This window comes from Marmota marmota, unplaced genomic scaffold (genome assembly GCF_001458135.2).
Source record: "Marmota marmota marmota unplaced genomic scaffold, marMar, whole genome shotgun sequence".
In the NCBI taxonomy this organism is placed as follows: domain Eukaryota; kingdom Metazoa; phylum Chordata; class Mammalia; order Rodentia; family Sciuridae; genus Marmota; species Marmota marmota.
Genome location: NW_025999999.1, coordinates 609,408 through 632,408, shown reverse-complemented (window position 1 = coordinate 632,408; position 23,001 = coordinate 609,408). Strand labels below are relative to the sequence as shown.

Below are 23,001 nucleotides of genomic sequence, written 5' to 3'. Positions count from 1 at the left end.
AAAGGGCAAAATTTAATTAAGCACTTGAATTGTGCCATAAAATTTCCCTCTGGGAGTAGGGAAACGGCCAGGAAATCGAATTTGGGAAGATTCATTTTTCTAGTGTCCACTTCCAAGGCTTATTCTATGAGTATATAGTAAGCAGAATAAGAAAATAGTCAACACCTGGTGCAGCATATGCAATACATTCTGCTCTCTTTCTTTGGCTATAATGTCTTCAGCAGTTTCAGAAAGACTAGTGATGTCAAACCAAGACTCAAAGCTGGAAAAAAAAAATGATCATAAATTAACTTATCACGATTCAATTATATTAACACATGCTTTACAATTTTATATTAATTTGCATATATCAAGCATGGATATTTGTGCACCAACCTCTTAGATGCAATTTTTTAATGTAAAGAATACATTCCAACAAAGAGGAAGTGATTGTATTTTTTCAACCAACAATCAAGAACTCTGATTTGGTAGGAGGCCCGGAGTTCAATCCCGGTACTGAAGGAAAAAAAAAAAAAAATGCTTGCCTAGCAATGTGAAGCCCTGGGTTTTATTCCCAGCATCACAAAAATAATTAATTAATTTAATTAAGAGCTATGATTTGGGGCTGGGGATGTGGCTCAAGTGGCAGCATGCTCGCCTAGCATTCGTGAGGCACTGGGTTCGATTCTCAGCACCACATAAAAATAAAATAAAGATATTGTGTCCATCTAAAACTAAAAAATAAATATTAAAAAAAGAGCTATGTTTGAAAGGGGGGACATTTTTCTAATTTACAAATGTCAACATAATATTATAATAGCTTAAAAATCAAATAAAGAGCCAGGAATGGTGGCATATGCCTGTACCCCAGCAACTCAGTCTGAGACAGGAGTATTACAAATTTAAGGCCAGTCTCAGCAACTTAGTGAGACCTGTCTCAAAATTAAACAAATAAAAACATCTGGGGATGTTGCAGAATGGTTAATCACTCCTGGGTTAAATCCCCAGTAACCCCCATTCCCAAAAAACAATAAAGATAGATTAAGGTATTATTAGTTTTGTTTATTTGTTTTTATAGTGGTAGGGATTGAACTCAGGAACTCAAGCCTGCTAGGAAAGCAATAGTCCAAGGAATATAATTTATAAAACATTCTGAATAGTTACAGAATTAACAGTAATGCCAAAACCCATGGCCATGTGATGTATTTCTATAGGTATTTATCTGATCCATTTCAACAAGTTCAACATACATATAACTTCATAATATATCTAACCATACATTTTTAGTTCCACTCATTGTAAAAAAATTACTAAAATGAGTAATTAAGGGCTAGGATGTGGCTCAAGCGCATCACGCTTGCCTGGCATGTGCCGGGCGCTGGGTTTGATCCTCAACACCACATAAAAATAAAGATATTGTGTCCACCTAAAACTAAAAAATAAATATTAAAAAATGAGTAATTAAGTGTAAACATGTAGGGCTTGGGATGTGGCTCAAGCGGTAGCGCGCTCGCCTTGCATGCGTGCGGCCCGGGTTCGATCCTCAGCACCACATACAAACAAAGATGTTGTGTCCGCCGAGAACTAAAAAAAAATAAATATTAAAAATTCTCTCTCTCTCTCTCCCTCCCTCCCTCTCTCACTCTATCTTTAAAAAAAAAAAAGTGTAAACATGCACATATTAATAATCTAAATAATGTTATATTGTTAATATCTAATTTTGAAAAAAACTGCTACTTTCATGTAGTAGTTAGATCAGATTTTTTTCAAACAGATTCCAATTCAGTAGCTCTGCATAGGACCTGAAAAATCTTGTCCTTTAGTAAAAAAAGTTTGCATAGTTATAATAATCAGCCTGACCCTGGGCCAATATTTGGAAATCCGATTTAGAACACATTCTCAAAATAAAACATTATGTAGCTTCCCCAAGATAATATAAGTCAGTCAGTTTTTTTCACCTCATTCTGTTGTATTTCCATCTAAAATATTTTTGTCATCTTGTCTCCTCTTCCACTGAGTATACTTTTCCCAAAAACTTTTTATTTCTTTTATGACATAATCTAAATTCAAACAATTTCTAGAATAAAACTGCTAGGTTGAAATCAGGAAATCGGTCTGGGGTTGTGACTCAGTGGCAGAGCACTTGCCTAGCATGTGTGAGGCACTGGGTTCAATTCTCAGCACCACTTATCAATAAGTAAAATAAAGCTTCATTGACAACTAAAACAAAATACTTAAAAAAAAAAAAACAAATCAGGAAACCTTTGTTTTAATATTCACTCTGGTGCTAAACTTGTTATGTGCTAATAACAACTTTATGCCTAGACTTTCTTATATGTGAGACAGGGAATATATTTAACCTTTTTATCTCCATGGATTGTTTTGTAAAGATAAAAACAAAACAAGAGTCTTATTATAAAAATATTTGTGTAAGATAGTATTTTTAGTTTTTCTTTAATCGATACAAGTAAGGTTTTTTGTTTTGTTTTGTTCTGTTTTATACTGCTTGGGGAAAAAAACAGAGCCTCACATATGCTGGGCAAGTATAATACCACTAAGCTACTTCACCAGTCCAATGCAAATTCAGTTTTAAATCATCTTTTATCTGCTTTCACATACTTTGTGTCAAAACAGAACACACTTTGAAATACACCACAAAAAATATATATCACAAAGAACCTGACAAAATAATCATTTAAATTCAGCTACCTAGAAGAAAGGAAATAATTTCAGCTAAGAGAACAGATTTTTGAGATTTGAAAAAAACCAGAAAACAGTTAAATAACAGGCTTACCTACCTTTTCAAGTCATCAAATACATCTGGCAACAAAAAGTTTAGCAATGACCAAAGTTCTGATAAATTGTTTTGTAAGGGAGTACCAGTCAAAAGAAGTTTGTTATCAGCATTGAACCGTTTTAACTCCCTGATTAGACGGCATTTCATATTCTTAATCCTGTGTCCTTCATCTACTATTAAATATTTCCAATAACAATGCTAGAAAATGAATTGAGAAAAAAATTTAAAATAATTATCATACAGTTCTTCCTAAAAACAATTCTAAAAATATAACTTTTCTTAGGACTGGTTGTTTTATTTTTATTAAATATTATATTTGTATTTATTGAAATAATCATGTTTTCCTTTGATCCAGTAATGGGACAAATTAATAGATTACTAAAACCAATATGTCATTCTATTCCTAGAACAGATTTCACTAGATATGAAATAATACTTAAGTCCACCTGCTAGTCCTCATTTGCTTTCTAGTCAAAGTAATCTGTATCTTTTCTAATGTTTTACCAAGTTCTGCTGTTGGATTCCTAAAAACTACTATATTCCTAAAAAATTATCAAAAACTTTCATTAGTTCCACATGGTCAGAAATGTTAAACAGCATTATAATGTTCAGTCTGGAGGCCTATATCTGAAATTAATATTCTTTTTAATCTGACAATGTTCTCAATGTTTCTAAGTTATTGATCTGCTCCTTTCTTCTGAAGTCAATTTTAGCAACTTATATTATCAAAGATATATATTTGTTTTCATAAAGCTGTCATTAAAATTATTTTCTCATTTTTAATATCTGTGCTTTCTCTTTTATCTTATCAGGCAAACTTAAGTTTATCTAATTTATTGTAAAAAAAATAGAAATATTAAATATTTCTGGAAATATAAATACATCAAACTAAAATGTTAAGTATCTTTAAAAAATGAGACTGGCAAATTGGGGATAGAGTATGAAATAAGGATCTTTTACATTGAACTTTATACAATACACTCCTAACAGAATAAAAAAATTATACTATTGTTACTCTTTAAATAAAATCACTTGAAAGGGACTTATTCTCCTAGCAAATTTTTGGCAATCCTTAATTTTCTCTCACTACAAGACACCTATCTGAAACTGCCATATAAAATAAAACACCCTTTATAAATGAGTAAGTGAAAAACTAAGGAAACAAATGTTAAGGAACCTGGAAAACTAATTAGTCAGGTCTGAAACTTCTCTTGTCACACACCAAACAGGAGCCTCAGAACACCACTCCCATTTGAAATTGACAAGGAAACTTAACTTTTCAATATGGGCTGGATAGGGAGAGGAAATTAATTAGAAAAGGTTTCATATTACATTATTGTGAACAAGAGTTACGAAAGAGAATGTATAGTATGTTACTAGGTACAAATTATTCCTATAAGTTATCAGTAGAATAGAAATAAAATTCTCAGGTAGAATTTCAGGTACTCTTTATCTTTTCATATTCTACTTTTTTTTACAAGTAGTTAACTTTTACTGTGAAAAAATAGTTATGATACTTTTTATTGCTGCAAATATTCATAAACTTTGTTAAACTTGTTAGCTAAGACCTCTGCAAATCACATTCCAAAGTTCCACCCACACATATAATATCTGACACATACTGATCATTCATTATGGAAGCCATTATGCTCCATTTATGACTTGATGTCATTACTTAAGTTCCTTTCTTTATTTCACAAGAAAACTTAAAAAGACTTGACTCAGCAAGAACATTACATGATCAGGGAAAAAGCAAAACAACAAAGGATCATGTATGAAATAAATGAAGTAGCAAGTAATTTTCTAACTGCATTGTAATAATATGAATATTAGTAAGTGAGTAGCTATGATATCAAGAGATTCAGAGATGGAAATGTTACCGACAGTCCCATAAAAAAACTTGTCTTCAAATATTCTATTCTTATTTGATTAAAACAAGTTGGATTGATAAATTCCATATACTCAAAAGCACATGCTACTGGGGGGCTAGGGCTGTGGCTCAGTGGTAGAGCACTTGCCTAGCAGGCGTGAGGTGCTGGGTTCTATCCCTGGCATCATATAAAAAAAAAAAAAAAAAACAATAACAAAAAAAGCTTCCTTAAAAAAAGAAAAAGTACATATTACAAACATATCTGTAGTATATTCAAATTATGTATGACTAATACACTTAAAGTGATAATTATGGCCAAAGTTTAAAATGCTGTAAGATTTAATTTTGCTAAGAAATACCACATTTTATCCCAATCTTTAATATGAGCCTCCAGAACAATACCCTCGATTAATTTCACCAAAAAAAATTTAAACAAATGCCACTGAATCGTAAGTGGTATGAATTAAATAGTTACAGATCATAAAGAAACCAGTGAAGACCACCTGTACCTGTAATGCATTTCGGTCTCTCATGGCTATTTCAAATGATGTAATTACCACAGGATGAATCTGCAGTGTCCCTTTCCTTTTGTGAATATTCCTTACCAATTTTTGACGTTCTTCCTGAGTTCCATGATATAACATTGTCGGAATCTAAAAGATTTTATATCAATTTGGAACAAAATTTAAGTATTAATTATTTGAAAAGCATGAAATATAAATAAATAAACAAAATAAAGATATTGTGTCCATCTACAACTAAAAAAGAAATTTAAAAAAAGGGGGGGAAACATATTCTTCTCATAAGGTAAGAATGTGAATAAAACAATTTGTATGTGGCAAATGCCAGATAAGAACAAACAAAATTTTTAAAAAATTCTACCTAGGTCTATATAAGGGGAATCAAATCATGCAATCTAGAGAACTCTTTACAGGTACATTTTAGGCAAGATGTCTAAGATTGCCAGTACCAACTCTTCTATATAAACTTTAAGAATGACATCGCTCAGATTGAAAAAGTCAAATCAAATGCAATGCTCATACAGAAACCAGTATTATTGTAGGAGCTCTATAATTCCTGCAATAACACATGTGAAATAATATATTTAATATAAGGGAATATGTCTTACTTCTGGTGTAAACCTTTTGAATTCGGCCATCCAGTTAGGAAGTGTAGACAAAGGGCCACAAACAAGAAAAGGTCCAGGCACTCCTCTCTGAATCATCAATGCAATTGTAGCAATGCACTGAACTGTCTTTCCAAGGCCCATTTCATCTGCTAAAATTCCATTAATTCCATTTTCCCAAAGCATCTAGACAAAAGAATATACACTGAATTTAAATTGTGATAAAAACATCTACTGAATTATTAAAGGTTTATTTCTTTTGTACAAGCATACTCAATGGCAATTATGATGTGACTGACATATTAATGCCATAAATTATAATAACACTTGTGGGATGACTTTTATCAAAGCCATTATAAAGTGCCAGAATTCTAACTATATTAAAAATGACAACTTGGGCTGGGGCTGTACCTCAGTGGCAGAGTGCTTGCTTAGCATGTGTGAGGCACTGGGTTGGATCCTCAGCACCACATAATAAATAAAACAAAGGAATTCTGTCATCTACAACTACAAAAAAAATTTAACAACAGCAACAACAACAAAAAAGAAAACTCATTACCCTAAGCCATTCCATGCCTTCTACTTGGTACCATCGCATCACTCCTCCTGTGAAGTACTTTGGTTGTTGAAAGGGCACTGGCTGTCCATTACATTTCCGAACTGGGTCAAAAAAGAATTTAGCATTCTGCCTAACTGTCTGAGACAATCTATCTTTAATCATACTATTTGAATCTTTATTTTTCTGAAGATCTTCTACACAGAGATTAGCAGAGGAGGAACTTTCATCCTGCAAAGAAAAAAAAGTTTAATTATAAGTCTGACACAAAATGCTACTATATTCCTCACCTCATGTATCCAAAAAACATTATCAAAATGTACCTCTTCCTATATTCATTAGGTAAGAAGAACAAAGATCATTGGTTAAGTGCCCTTGGGTTCAATCCCAGGTACAAAAAAAGGGGAAAAGTCTTAGAAATGATGCTGAAACAACTGTATATTTAAGTGGAAAAATATTAAACTCAAATGTCATTATTCCACACAAATCTATTTGTGATAAAATCACAGGTATAAATATAAAATGAAAAGAATTATCTTGATAACCTTGTGACAGTTATACATCCCTTGAACAAGACAAAGACGGAACAACAAAAAGAAAAGATAAATCCAACAATTACAAAAACTATCATTAGTAAATAGGAAAACAAGTTAAAAACAACACAAGGTATCATTTCAGATCCATAGAATGGTTAAAATTAAAAATGACTGACAGGGCTGGGGATGTGGCTCAAGCGGTAGCGCGCTCGACTGGCATGCGTGCGGCCCGGGTTCAATCCTCAGCACCACATACAAACGAAGATGTTGTGTCTGCCAATAACTAAACAATAAATATTAAAAAAAACAATCCCTAAAAAAAAAAAAAAATGACTGACAACATCAAATGCTAGCAATAATATGAAGTAGAATTCCCCAATATTGCTGTCCAAAGAGTAAAATGTATGTTTGTCTATATATAAGAATTGTGGGATGGGCTGGGGATATGGCTCAAGCGGTAGCGCGCTCGCCTGGCATGCGTGCGGCCCGGGTTCAATCCTCAGCACCACATACCAACAAAGATGTTATGTCCGACGAAAACTAAAAATTAAATAAATATTAAAAAAAAAAAAAAAGAATTGTGGGGCTTGATTGTAGCTCAGTGGTAGAACACTTGCCTAGCACATATAAGGCATTGGGTTCGATCCTCAGCATCATATAAAAATAAATAAAATAAAGGTATTATGTCCAACTATAATTAAAAATATATATATATATATATATAAAAAAAAAAAACAACTTGAGAGAGGGGCTGGGGCTCAGTGGTAGTGCACTTGTCCAGATCACAAGTTCAAAACCAGCCTCAGCAACATACCAATACCCAAAGCAATTTAGTGAGATCCTTTCTCAAAATAAAAAGGGATGTGGGTGTTGCTCAGTGGTAAAGTGCCAGTGGGTGCAATCCTTGGTACCAAAAATTAAATAAAGTACCTCTCATTTCATAATCATGACATGAATTTTTCCAGTGGCCTATTAATCTGAAGTATAAATTAATCACTTGAAGTTTATATCCATTGGTAAATATTTTCATGTTAATTATTTTGCTTCTGCTTCCCTATGCAAACATGTAACTATTAGGGCTTAAGTTAGGGAATACTCAAGATTAAAAAGGAACCTCATGGGGCTGGGGTTGTGGCTCAAGTGGTAGCGTGCTGGCCTGGCACGCGTGAGGCACTGGGTTCGATCCTCAGCACCACATAAAAATAAAGATATTGTGTCCACCTAAAACAAAACGATAGTGGCAGATAGGTGGGATGTAGGAACAGAAATCTAGCCTTCCCAAACAGAACTAGAGAAAATCTTTAAGGTCAGAAACAAGATAAAGGCATCCCCCACAGCTTCTACCTGATGACCCACCTATATATCCACATATTTATAGGTACCTGTATCATTGCTAGATTCAAAAGTTTAAGGCATTATTATTGCTAGATGCATTCACTGAAACTGATACATCAAAGAACACGTTATGAACACCTGAAGTTGAAATGTAAGAAAGAAAGATAAAAAAAAAAAAGTAAATGGATTTTTTTAAAGCAGAGAAATGGAATGAATGGTGAGAAAAATGTCCAGTGGTGACTAAAAGAAAAGGGGATGAGCCAGGCATGGTGGTGCATGCCCATAATCCCAACAACTCAGGAGGCTGAAGCAGGAGAATCAAAAGTTCAAGGCCAGTCTCAGCAACTTAGCAAGGCCCTCAGCTACTTGGCAAAACACTGTCTCAAGACAAAATTAATTTTTATTATGGACACCTTACCTCTTTCTCTTTTTTATTTTTTTTAGCCACAGACAGAATTTCCTAGAAGATTGAAAAACCAAAAATAAATTAGTAATATTTGCACATTTTTTCATTTATTTATTGAACCAACATTTATTTTGTGCTAATCTTATGCAGATAAGGCACTCAAGGTAATTTACTAAAATAGAGAATCTCAAACTGGTGGTCATAAGGCAGAATTAAGCCATTTTTTTGGCTCAGAACTCTCATAATATTCAAAATTGTCAACACTTTAATTTTTTTTTTTTTAACAAAGAGACTCAGTACAATTTCACACACATCAACTATCATCTATTCAGCAAATGATAACCTGCAGACCAACTCTAGCTGGCAGCCAATTACTGTAAATACAGTTTAGATGAGCTTGATGTGGCAAGGCACACCTATAATCCCAGCTACTCAGGAGACCAAGGAGGAGGATCACAAGTTTGCCAACTTAGCAAGACCCTGCCTCAAATAAAATGAAAAAGAATAAAGACTGAGGATGTGGATTAGAAGTAAAGCACCCCTGGTGCCGCAATACCTCTCAAGGGGCTTTAAAAAAAATTTTTTTTAGAGGAAACAAAGTTAGACTCATTTGTTTAGAGTATATCTATGGCTGTTTGCAGGATATACTAGCAAGAGTTCAGATTTCAGTAGTTAACCACAAAACTATTCAAAAGTTAAAAATATTATCTTACTATTTACGCAAAGTTTGTCCAATCCTACTCCAATCTACTTTGGGCATTTCTGTGGATAGACATCTGAGTTTACAAGACTAGTTAAAAATCAAAGATGAATACTCTAAAAATACAGAATAAACTTCTAATTTTGAATGACAGTCATGTACTATCTACCAGACAATACATTATGGCCACCTGGTGACCTAACACAGCATTGTTATACCAAATTATTTTAAAAAGTTGTCATGAGGCTTAATCATTAAAGTACATTTCAAGCAGAAAAGTATGAGAAGAACATGTACCAAAGACACAGGGAATTAAATACTTTCAAGAAACTTTAAGCAAATATCAAATTTAAGATGCACAGGAGAACGACAGAATGTCAGTAAGTGGCAGACACACATGTATACATGTGTGTCATATAGGCATAAGTACAGATATTTCTACTACAAGGATGCAAGGATTTAATATAGTTAACTGAAAGAAGTGTTGTCCTTTAAATAAACTGAGACTTTTAGAGAGTAATCTGGGAAAAAATTAAAACATAAACACCATTTATGATGTATTCTTATCGTAAATCAAACTTTTTGACCTATCAGTTCACAGGAAATACAAGGGATACAGAAATTATGAGGATACAATAAGCAAAAATCCAGAAATTGGAAATCATACAGAATACTTTTTAATCTCAAATTTAAAAAACATTAAAAAATAAAAAAGAATTAGCTGGGGATGTAGCTCAGAGGTAGAGCACTTGCCTACATGTACAAGGTCATCGGCTCAATTTCCACTACAGGTAAACTAATAAGCAAAAACAAAAAAGTAATTTGCAATTGAAAAAAGCCAACAGAGCTGGTGCAGTGGAGGACACCCATAATCCCAGCTGCTTGGGAGGCTGAGACATGAGAATGGCAAGTTCAAAGCCAGCCTCAGGAACTTAGCAAGACCCTGTCTCCAAATAATAAATATTAAAAAAATTCTCTCTCTCCTCTCTTTAAAAAAAAGGGGGAGGCGGGGGGGGGCCAAGGGATGTGACCCAGTAGTTAAGCATCCCTAGGCTCAATCCCCAGAACAAATTTAAAAAAAAAGCCAAGTAGCCAGGCATAGTGACAGTGACACATGCCTCTAATCCCAGTTAGGAGGCTGAAACAGGAGAATCCCAAGTTCAAGGCCAGCCTGGGCCACTAAGCTAGATCTGCTCAAAATAAACAAAGAAGAACAGTGGATACAGCTCATTGGTAGCTGAGTTTATATATCCTATGTTTAGTGTTGATTTTAAAATACTATAAATATTAACCAACTTCTTTACATAAACACCTGAAAGCAATGGAATATTTAAAACAAATTGAAAAGCTAAATAGTAATTCTTACAGCATTAAAGTGGTTCAAAATCTATAACAGGTTTTACTCAACATCAAATATTGTTTATTCCCCCCTTTTATCTTTACCTCTTTTGTCATGACCTCTGAAATATTATATGATTCTTCTTCTCTTCCTCTTTTCTTTTTCGTGGCTATAAAAAAAATCATTTTACTTTATTTTATAAGAATTAAAACAAATACAAACCCACATTCTTCCAAACTAGAATAAGGAAATTTACCTGCATTCTCTCCACTTCCACCAACTAAATTTTTACCCTATAAAACAAGGATTTAGAATATTACTTTTACTTAAGGTCATTTATGGTATTACATATTAAATGGCAATAACTAACTTGAGAGAAATGGTTCTTGCAGTTGAACCTCACCCAGAATTATCCACTATCACACTTACCTAATCTTCTGCATTTCCCTACCATAACTTTCTCATGATCATATCTCTCTCTGCTTCCTCCCAATTGTTCTACTCATTCTTTTTCCCACTTAAGAAGATAAAATTCAGGGGCTGGGGTTGTGGCTCAGAGGTAGAGAGCTTGCCTCACATGAGACCCTAGGTTCGATCCTCAGCACCACATAAAAATAAATAGGTGAAATAAAGGCATTGTGACTAACTAAAAATATATACATATTAAAAAATATAAAATTCAAAATTAAACATAGAAGACATTTTTATTTTGAAATATAATTTAAAAAAAAACTAGGGATGTAGTTCAGGGGTTCAATCCCCAGTTATGGGTAGGGAGGGGGTGGAGAATACTTTTTCAAGAAAAAATGAGGGCTGGGGCTGTAGCTCAGGGCAGAGTGCTTGCCTAGCATGTGTGAGGCACTGGGTTCAAGTCTCAGCCCCACATAACATAAAGGTACTATGTCCATCTACAAAAAAAAAAAAAAAAAAAAAAAAAAAAAATGAACATGTATAAGAAATCGAAATAAAATTTTAAAAAGATACCAAAAGGGTGCTCAGGGGTAGAGTGCTTGCCTCATGTATGTGAGGCACTGGGTTCGATTCCCAACACCACATATAAATAAGCAAAAAAATAAAGGTCCATTAACAACTAAAAAAATGCATTTTTAAAAAAAAATACTAAAAGGAACAATGAGAGCAGGTAGAACCTAATGACTGATACCTTTAGAACAAAATGAGGGGCGTTGATTTAAAAAAAAAACAAAAAACTCTAGGATAAAAAATTAGCTGGCTCAAAGTATTGATATTAATGATGTATTGATATTAATGGGTAAGAGTAGAGAGTAAATGGCTCAGCCAGTAAAATAATCTTATAAACAAATGTTCTTTAGAAGCCAAAGATGCAACTCCAGAATTAATAATGAGTCAAATATTAGCTTTGAATAACTGGATTTGTTGCAAAAGAATCTGCAAAATTATAGTTACCGGGTACTTAAACATCACCACTAACAAGTCTGTGACTCAAATAATTGGCCTTAAAAGATATCCTACCTATTTGGCCTACCAGCATTTTCATATTTCCTAATAAAGATGGTTAGTATAGAAGCTAAGTGTAAATTTTAAAACTAATCTTGGGTTCAAATCCTAGCATTACTTATTAGATTATGTTATCTTCAGCAAGCTACAAAACTGTTACCACAGTAGTTATGTTTTATAGTCTCTAGGAAAATAATGAACCACTGTTCCTGAAAAAAAAAACACGTTTAGGTTTCTATTAAACACTGCTTACAACATTTTCATCAATCAATTAATATATGTTTAATATGTTTCTATTTAAAGATACTTGATATAATTGAGACTAAGGGCTAATAGCACTATAACTCATGTTTAAATGAAGGTTATTTAACAGACTATTGTCTCCAAAAGGCATACTACAGCCTTCTTAAGAAAAACTAGCTAACACTTCATTAAGAAAAACTAGCTAAAACTTCAGCACAATGATTTGAGCCATTTTAAACAGGAAAATCATCAATAAGAACATAAAAATGATGACTCCTAATAGAGCAAGAAAAGGACATGTTTACCATATGAAACCTAAAACAAGGTAAACCTTGTATTTGGACTCAGCTGACTAGAGGACTCAAATTTTTTGTTCCTGTGCACATGAGCATGTCTGTGAATGACCACAAAAGCACCAAGAATATTGATTTTGGGGTTACAAATATATTTTAGCAGGTAGGCAAATTCAGATACAGAATCTATTAATGAGGACTAACAGTGTATCTCCTAGTATGTTTCTGTATATGTAAAATGGAATAATAGTGTCTCTACTTAATAAAGCTGTCCTAAGAATTAAATAAAATACAGAATGCCTGACACAAAGTAAGTTCTTAACAAATATAAACTTCATCATTTCTCTTCCACTGGTTCATTATGGGTTTCAAAAGAACTGACCACAAGCTGGGCATGGTGGCAAACACCTGTAATCCCAGCGCCTCAGGAGGCTCAGGCAGGATGATAGATGGCCAAGTTCAAAGCCAGCCTTAGCAAAAGCAAGACACAAAGCAACTCAGTTGTCGACTGCCCCTGAGTTCAATCCCCAGAAACATGCCCTCCAAAAAGAACCGAACACTTATAAAATATCTTGAAGGACAATATTTATAGATTCTTTTCAAGTGAATCACAAATTCTGTCATGATGAAAACAGTCCACAGTATAAGAAAATAAAAGTGTCATAAATCTGGCTCTTCTTCCATTTCTTAAAAACTGAGAAACAGGGGCTGGGGTTGTGGCTCAGAGGTAGAGCACTTGCCTAGCATGTGCGAGGCCCTGGGTTCAATCCTCAGTACCACATAAAAATAAATAAATAAAATAAAGGTATTATGTCCAACTACAACTAAAAAAAAAACCCTGAGAAACAGGAGCTAGGACTGTAGTTCAGTGGTAGAGCACTTGCCTAGCATTTGTGAGGTACTGGATTTGATCCTCAGCACCACATATAAGTAAATAAATAATAAAGGTATTGCATCCATCTCCAACTTAAAAAAAAAAAATGAAGAACAGATTGACAATGTTTCTATACAACTTGTAACAAAGGTAGGTGGTTAACAAAGTTATAATTAAATAGATGTTCAAAGAAGTCAAGAAGACAAAAGAATTTCTTCAATATTTAAGATAATATGTAAAAACTAGTTGGACACAGTGGCAGACGACTATAATCCCAGCAACTAAAGAGGCTAAGACAGGAGGAGCTCAAGTTTGAGGCCTCAGCAACTTGGCAAGACCCTATCTCAAAAAAAAGCTAGGGATGTGGCTCAGCGGTAAAATGCCACTAGGTTTCATTCTCTAGTATGTATCTCTGTATGTATGAATGTATACATTCTGAGGGCTAGAGGTATAATTCAATGGCAGTGTGCGCTTATTAGCATATGTAAAGCTATGCTTATTAGCATATGTTCAATCCCGAGCACTTAAAAAAAATCTGGCTTGCCTTATTACCTTTGCAACTTTTAAAGATTCCTTTTTTCTCTCCAATTTTTCTTTCTTCTTCTGTTCCTGTAAGATAATTTCTTCTTAATATCACAGATGGGAAATGCAACATAGGAAACATTCATCTCCAACTCTCAAATAACTTGTTTACAATTAAAAAAAACTATAATAATTAAAAAAACAGAAAATTTTGTGCTTTTAAGACTTCATGGAATAACAAGAGACAGATTTACCCTACTGCCATGAACAACTAAAATCCAGATAAAATTTATCATGCAACAGTTTTCAAAAGAACAGTGAACACTAAGAAAAGGAAAACAAATGATGTGAACTTTCTGACTGCCTTATTTACTACCTGAAAGCAAGCAATTTCCAAAAGCAAAATAACAGAGGGAAAATACAAATAGAACCCAAGTCTCTGAGTTGAAACAATTCAAAACAGATACGCTAGCATTTCCAGAATCAAGTATCAGAGAGGGCAGAGCTGCACTAAGCTATGTCTCTCTTGAAGTCTTCAGACTTACTACTGCTAAGTGCATAAATGTAAGGAAACCAAAACCAGGGAAACAGCTACCAGAAAGAAGTAGGTAGAACAATCTTGCTCTCTATGACAAGGGGTCAAGAATAAGGAAGAGTTTGCTTTTGTTCAGGCAAAGTAGAAAGTCCTAAAATATAAGCATCAAATAGAGTATTCAGAAGGGAAATAAATCTATTTCTATACTAAAAGCTGTTCCAGATGTACCTTAAATTTAAAAGACAAAAAAGAATTCAAACCATCTCCAAGAGTTGGTTAAACTGTATTTGTCTTATAAGGTACTTGGTTTTGTGGGGTTTTTGTGTGTTGTGTTTTATCTTAACATATCAAAATTTTAAAAGGGTTTCAGACAAACAAAAAAGAATTTTGCAAATAAAACAAAATCTCAACTAGTGTTAAATGTGGATAATGGGGACATGGGATTTACTGCATCCTCTAATGTGTTTAAGTTCTGACATCCTACATTTTTGTGGGAAGACAAATACAATATACCTATCACATGATAAGTGCAATGCAAAGAACACAAGAAGGTAAAGGAAATCAAGAGTCAGTAACTAGATTGTCTGGCCTCACAGCAATAAGGCCCTGAGTTCAATCCCCAGCACCATTAAAAAAAGAAAAAAAGAAAAAGAAAAAGATTGTCTGGGAAGAGTCTCATTGAGAAAACATTAAAGACAAGTTGATGAAGATGAAGTAAGCCAAGCAATCTATGGGAAAAGGGTTTCATGCAGAAAACGCCAATGGAAAGACTCAAAGGCAAGAAGAAACACATTTGGAAGAAGGTCTAAAAGGTAATGGGGTTGAGGCAGAAGTCAAATTGCTTACAGTTTTATACTTTATATAAGAAACAAAAAGCTAGGCGGCAATGAACAAAATATCTTTAAAATACTTCAAGAAAAAATAACACTAAAGAAAAAACAGCTGAACTCCATGGAGCACACCTGGAATCTCAATGGCTAGAGAGGCTGAAACAGAAGGATCTCGAGTCCAAAGCCAATCAGCAAAAGTGAGGTGCTAAGCAACTCAGTGAAACACTGTCTCTAAATAAAATACAAAATAGGGCTGGGGTCACTCAGTGGTTGAGTACCCCAGATTTCAATCATCAGTGTCCAAAAAGAAAAAATAAATTCTTTACCCAGTAAGAATGTCTTTTAAAAACCAAGACTGGAGTGCTGGGGTTGTGGCTTAGTGACAGAGCACTTGCCTGCCATGCATGAAGCACTGAGTTCCATCCTCCGCACCACATATAAATAAAAAAATAAAAAATAAATAAAGGTACATCAACACTAAAATATATTAAAAAAAAAAACAAGACTTGGGGCTAGGGATATAGCTTACTTGGTAGAGTGCTTGCCTTAAATGCACAAGGCCCCCGGTTCAATCTCCAGCACCAGAAAAAAAAAAAACACACACACACACACACAAATAAAAACAAGACTTTCAGACAGATGAAAACTAAAATAAAATATCACCAACAGAAAGTGCACATGAATCTATATTAGAAAACAGATCAGTGAATATTTGAGGGTGAAAGATGAGGGGGATACAACTATGAGGATACTACTAATGGTGTCAATGTGTAAATCCAGCTACTTGGGAGATTAAGACAGAAGGATCACAAGTATGAGCTTGGGCAACTTAGTGAGACCCCCATCACAAAATAAAAAATAAAAGGGCTGAGGAGATATCTCAGAGGTAGATAATCCCTGGGTTCAGTCCCAAAAATTGCAAGTGGTACAATACATGCCTAGTATAGTCAAGACCCTGGGTTCAATCCCCAGTACCACAGAGAAAAAAAATATGGTATATTAAAAATAAAATGCTGGGACTGAGGAAGTAGCTCAATGGTAGGACACTTGCCTAGCATGTGAAAGAGGTCTTGGGTTCCACAACACTGCAACGTGGGGGGGAGGACTTATAAAACACATCATGAATAAATCTTAAAAAGTATGCTAAGCAGGGGAGGGGGGAAAAAAGGGTATACACCTATAAGAATGTTGATTGGGGGAAAAAAACAGCCAATTTCTTCCACACTTTCATCCAACAATCAACAAAACTTCTTCGAACAAATGTGTGGGTTTTTATTTCTACACACCAAGTAATCAATTATTCTGCAACTGCTGAATATCCTTTAATTCAATTCTGATGCTCTTTGCCTAGAGATTGTATCAGATCCCCAGGGTTGCAGGCTTAGTCCCTAAGACTGCTTCCCTTCCTATATCTCAAGTCCCAGGTTGTTTGACTTCACTACAAATTCAGATTCCCATAATCCCTTCCCTAGGCTCAATTAACTTGCTACAGAAGCTCACAGAACTCAGGGAAACATTTACTTTACTGAAGCTTACTAATTTATTATAAAAAATATTACAAAAGATAGGGATGAGATCTGATAGAGATAGAAAAGGAAATGACCAAGAAGAGGCCCAGAGTTTTTATACCCTCTCAAGGGACACTACCTTCAAAGAATCTCCATGTGTTCCTATCCTTTTGGGGTTTTATGAAAGATTCATTATGTAAATATAAATGATTAAATCCCTGACCACTGGCAAACAACTTAACCTTCAGCTTTGTACCCTCCAGGAGGTAAATTCAAAGTCCCAACTCTCAGGTCTTTCTGGTGTCCAGCCCCCATTGAGAAGCTACCTAACAGAGGCCAAGCCCTCAATTAACTAATTAGCATGTAAAAAGACACATTACTTTGGAAATTCCAAGGATTTTAGGAGCTGAATGCTAGGAAACAGGAATGAAAGGAAATATAGGTATCACGTATCACAAAACCATTCCATTTATATAACATTCTAGAAAAGCATTACTAACCTATAGTGACAGAAAGCAAACTGGTGATTCATAGGATTCACTGATGTCACAAAAGATTTTTGTGGAATCAAAATGTACATTATTTTTAAAAAATATATACATTTTTAGGTTGTTGATGGACCTTTATTTATTTGTTTATTTATATGCATGCAGTGCTGAGAATGGAACCCAGTGCCTCATGCATGCCAGGCAAGTGCACTTCGGCCCCGCCCCGGCACCAACCCCAACCCCAACCCCAATGTTATATCTTGATTGGTCAAAGTTTGTCAAACCATAAATTTGTGATCTGTGCATTTTAATGTATATAATTTATAAATCAATAAAAGCTATTTTAACAATCTTAAAGCTGCTGGCTAAAAATTATATATACATACCTCTAACTGCTGCTGCTCCATTTTAGTCAACAAGAATTTGGAGTAGATATTACTTTTTTCAAGCAAATGTTGAAGTCTACGGTAGCGAATTTCTATGGACTCTCTGTCCCACGACATGCGAGCCTATCCAAAGAGAAAATTTCCATATTTACCAAATTTTACTTTTTTTTTTTGCATAAGGTTTAATACAGGCTACACAAACACTGTGTTTAAGAAATTTCCTGAAAGTAATGGGGAAATAAAAGATTCTCACAAGATCTATTAGACGCAGCTTGTTTTTCAAACTAAAAACTAAAAAAAGATTCTTAGATTCAACAATTTGATAAAGATTAGATATCAAAATATTAAAATTTCAGATAATAGACACAGGATTTCTGACATGTACCAAGTTGAAGGCCCACTGAAAAAATATTTGAAAGTTAGAAAATAAGCAAGTAATTCAAGTTGGATTTAGGTTTTTGGATTTTTTTGAGATGGGATCTTGTACTCCTGGGCTAAAGCAATCCTTCTGACTTGGCCTTGTATAGTTCAGTGGTATGTTAACTTCTGTAAAGATAGTAAATTCTTTAGTATTTGAGCACCACATGGTCTCTACTACAAATATACTCAACTCTGCATTTGTAACATAAAAGGAGTCATAGGTAATATTTTAAACAAAAGGGCACTTGTTGTTTCCTAGTAAAACTCATAGTTTATCAACAGACACTGAAGCAACTTCAAAAAAATTACATAAAGCTACTGGGCAGAACACAGTAAATCTGATTTATACTATAGGTGAGATGACATCACTTAAAAGATATATTGCTTAGTACTACACTATTAGATAGAAATCATGAAAAATTCAAACTACTAAAAATAAGACAGGCCAACTTTCAGGAAAACAGATGACATCTGAATTATCTGAAGGATAGATACATGAAAGCAGAACTCAAGAATTTCACCAACTACAATAGAAGTTCTTGCAATTTAGCGATACTAGCCTTAGCAATTGCACTAAGAATTATACTTAAGTAACTTTACAATTAAAGGGACTTCAGGTTCGGTACTACTCTTAATACAGTCTAAAAAAACTCTTGACAAAGTTATTTACTGTCTAATGGAAGATTTTTAACACTGTTTTTTCAACTAAACCAAGTCACCTACTGTTCAATCAGTATGAATGACAAAACAAACAAAAAGCCAACTGAAAAAAACCCTAACTAAGCCCTTTCCCCATAACTGGTGGTTTTAAGTTAGAGGACAGCAGCCCAGAGTTTAAAACTGGTTTGAAATAGGGAAAGGGCTGAGAGTATAGTTCAGAGGAAGAGGCTTGCCTAGCATATGCCTCATCCTGGGTTCTATCCCCAGCACTGCAAAATAAATAAATAAATAAATAAATAATAATTGGGCCTGGGGTTATGGCTCAGTGGTAGAGTGCTTGCCTAGCATGCATGAGGCACTGGGTTCGATCCTCAGCACCACATAAATGTAATATACAGATATTGTGTCCACCTAAAACTTAAGAATAAATTTCTTTATAAAATAAATAAATAATAAAAGTAACTGGGGAGGGAGTTATAAGTTCATTTTAAAATTCTAATTCATACTCCAGTACCTTGTATATTATACCTGAGTGGTTTGTGCTACTCTAGCCTGTGATTTCTAAAACATTATTGTATATTATTGGCTTCTATTTTGCTAGACATTATGTCATCACTCTAGGAAGGCACAGTGGAGCATGCCTGTAATCCGGCAGCTCAAAGAGCTGGAGACAGGAATATCCAAGGTCAAGCCAGACTCAGCCACTTAGGGAAAAACACAATCTCAAAATAAAAAGGGCTGGGGATGTGGCTCAGTAATTAAAGGCCCTTGGGTTCAATCCCCAGTATCCCACCCCCACAAAAAAATGTGTGTAGGTGCATCATCTCTATAGTTTTCTTTCAAAATAAATTTCCATTATAAAACCAATGGCAATAATAAGATACGTAAGAAGATAATAATATTCATTACAGTAAAGTCAAAAAACACACAAATAAGTTACCCATCTACACAGATAATCCCTATTAACATCTTCTCAAACTATTTTCAGTCTTTTAAGGATAGCACTTCTTGTGCAACTACCAATATACTACTGCAACTATAATCAGCAGTCAACGAGTGAGAGAATATTACGAACAGGAGAAGATGAAAATTACTCAGATGTCACAAATGGATTTTTTAAATTTGTCTAAAATATTTTGAGTTTAGATACAGCTACCTTAAATCTTGTCAGAATAAATTAGCATGTAAAAATTAATTAAAGCTTTCAGATGTCATTATGCAAAAATAATATAACTAAACCACACCAATGGTTAATCCTTAAACCCAATCTTCAATATTTCAAATTCTTCCCATCATTTCTTCTTGATTTAGCAATTTCATTACATGCTATACTACAGTAAGTTGCAGCTCCATCTGTGGAAAGAATTGAGTGTCTACGAGGAAGCATTTCTTGTCTTGGCAATTAGAACACAATATGGCAATGGATGTTGAGAGTAAAAATTCCCCACTTTCCACACCATTAATCTCTTCCAACACCAATCTCAGTTTTTTAGAAAATGAAGTTCTATTTTAGCCTACACATAATATGAGCCATTTTCCTTTTACCTCTTCAAGAAATGTCCCAGTCCACCTCCTCCCATCCACTTTTAAAGCAACAAAGCTACCCTTAAGTCTCCCAGACTAACAATGACTTCTTTAAAAGGAAATGCAGGTAAAAAGTCAAAGAAATTAACTGTGGTATGTGAATGTCAAAGACATTCTCCAGGTTTTTTACAAACTTACAATCTCCTAAAGCTAAGTAAATGCCCCTCATTAAGAAATTCAAGGGCTGGGGATGTGGCTTAAGCGGTGGCGTGCAGGCGAGCAGGGGAGCAGCCCGGGTTCGATCCTCAGCACCACATACAAACGGGGATGTGGTGTCCGCAGAAAACTAAGAAAAAATAAATATTAAAAATTCTTTCTCTCTAAAAAAAAAAATAATTTCTAATAAAAAAAAAAAAGAAATTCAAGATCTGGCTTCCTCTCTTTTAAGTACTTCTAAAATATGCCCATAAACACAGTTCTCCCTCCAAAGACAAAAACTGTAACATATACGAGTTTTCTGGCCTCCAAAGGTTTTTTAACCTCAAATATGGAAAAAACTTTGAAAATTATTCTACAAATTTTCTAGTCACGAGGCAATAATTTTTTACAATGTTCAATTACAAAATCTTTCCACACCTTTGAGAAAATTATATATTTGTATTATTAAGATTAAAAAGACTTTAAAAAATTTTTTTTTGGTTGTAGATGGACACCATACCTTTATTTTTTTTTTATTTGGTGTTAAGAATCTAACCCGGTGCCTCACATGTGTTAAGCTCTACCACTGAGCCATAACCCCAGCCGGAGTTATAGACTTTTTTAAATGAAAACATTAAATGTTAATTTTAAAAAATTACTCTCTAGGTTCTATGATGAATTATTGTTAAAAGAAGAGCTATGCCAGATATCTGGTGCACATTTGCAATCCCAGCCACTCGGGAGACTGAGGCATGATGATGTTGAATTGGAGGGCAGCCTCAGCAACTCAGGGAGGTCCTGTCTTTAAAAAAAAGAGGCTGGAAGCCTGGCGCAGTGGCCATGCTTGTAATCCCAGTAGCTCAGGAGGCTGAGACAGGAGGATTTGGAATCAAAGTCAGCTTCAGCAAAAGAGAGGCGCTGGGCTGAGCTACTTTTGAGACCCTGTTTTTAAATAAAACACAAAATAGGGCTGGAGATATGACTCAGTGGTTGAGTGGCGCCTCCCCAGTTCAATGGACCCTGTGCTTTCACTGAAAAGGTGTACCACATTTTTATCTAAAATATCAACAAAAAGCCAGTTGACTATCCAGATGGAAAAAAGCCCTAGCCTAGGAAGAAATTCTTAAGATTTAGATTCTAGCCCAGGTTTTGATAGATGCTAACTTGTACTACCTTCTGTCTATTAAGTACAACAACAGGTTTTTTACAGATTAATGCTTGCCATCAGGTATACCATAGAGGTACTCATTCAAAAAAGAAATAAGAATTTCGAAGGAAAGCATTCACGCTTTCATTTTCAAAGAATTATAATGGTCCAGCGAGCCATCTAAAATGATCACTCAAGAGAGAGATGGGACCACTCCACGGCTGTTTCAAGACTGCCTCTCATGGAAGGAAGCCTATCCCTCAAGGCACGTGCAAAGATTTCGCAAGGCCCGTGTCAACATAACAAATGTTAAACACCAAAGCTGTTTTGAGGTTTGTGGAGAACTCCAACCACACCTCGGGGGACGCCTCCAGTTCCCAAGGCTTTAAAGGTCAAAAACTCCATTCCCGAATTACCTTCTCCATCATCTTGCGCTCCCTCTCCAGTCCCGCAGCCTCGAGCTGCGTCTCCTCCTCCAGCATGGCCGGGGTAATCACAGCAGTCTCCTCCTGTTCAACCATTCCGGGAACCGGGGACCCTAGCAGGAGAAAGGCTTTTCCATGGTCGTCTTTATTTAAAGTTATCAACGACTCGATCCGGACCTGAAACTTCCTCCGAAGCAGAAGCTGAAGCTGAAGCCCCGCCGCGAAGCCAGCATCCCAGGTCTTCTCGTCGCCCCCAATTCGCCGGACCCCAGTCTACACCCCGGGATGTAGTGCAGCTCCCTGCTGTGAAAATCTCCCACACCACGCAAATGTGTTCGACTCCGGAGTGACCTCTGGTCACCTCTCCACAGCTTCTCGTCCCTCTTTCCCCCTCAGCCCCTGCCCGGGGTAGGCTCCCTCCCCCAAGTTCCGCCGCAGCCTCCATGCTGCCCAACCCCGCTCCGAATGGTGCCCGGAGGAAGATTCTCGTCACTCACCGCCGCTGCTCGCGGGCTGCTCAGCCGGCATGGCTCTGGACGCTCTCGGGGAACCCGGCCCTCGCCTCTCAGCGCCAGCTAAGCCGAGCGCTAATCCCTCACAGCAGCTGCAGACCCAGCCTTCTTGCCCAACACCCAGCCAGGGAAAAACGCGCGCTTCTCCTTCGCGGGAAAACTCTGTTGTCTCGCGATACTTCGGTCTCACCGCCTGCTCCTGCCCTTGGCTGCGCGAGATTTGGCGCAGTTGGGGTTTTCCTGAGGGGAGATTGGCGGCCGGGGGTGGGCGTTCTCGGGCACTACTATCCCGAGGAAACGAGGGTCTGCACTTCCG

At 35.5% G+C, this 23,001-nt stretch overlaps 1 protein-coding gene across 4 annotated transcripts in view; it reads right to left on the bottom strand.

Moving 5' to 3' along the window:
- The window catches only part of Hells (helicase, lymphoid specific), a 50,296-nt gene that overhangs the window by 27,114 nt on the left and 181 nt on the right, over positions 1-23,001 (bottom strand). For 3 of the 4 annotated variants that reach the window (XM_048807039.1, XM_048807037.1, XM_015494546.2), the window contains exons 2-13: positions 22,671-22,925; positions 22,165-22,286; positions 17,800-17,922; positions 14,083-14,139; positions 10,901-10,937; positions 10,749-10,813; positions 8,618-8,659; positions 6,332-6,559; positions 5,776-5,958; positions 5,156-5,299; positions 2,778-2,974; positions 166-262 (exon numbers count right to left, since the gene is read on the bottom strand). In XM_048807039.1, the coding sequence (XP_048662996.1) occupies positions 166-262; positions 2,778-2,974; positions 5,156-5,299; positions 5,776-5,958; positions 6,332-6,559; positions 8,618-8,659; positions 10,749-10,813; positions 10,901-10,937; positions 14,083-14,139; positions 17,800-17,922; positions 22,165-22,286; positions 22,671-22,701 (1,326 nt within the window). In that variant the 5' untranslated portion in view covers positions 22,702-22,925. The remainder of the gene's footprint in view (positions 1-165; positions 263-2,777; positions 2,975-5,155; positions 5,300-5,775; positions 5,959-6,331; positions 6,560-8,617; positions 8,660-10,748; positions 10,814-10,900; positions 10,938-14,082; positions 14,140-17,799; positions 17,923-22,164; positions 22,287-22,670; positions 22,926-23,001) is intronic. The other variant, XM_048807038.1, reaches the window with a different exon arrangement.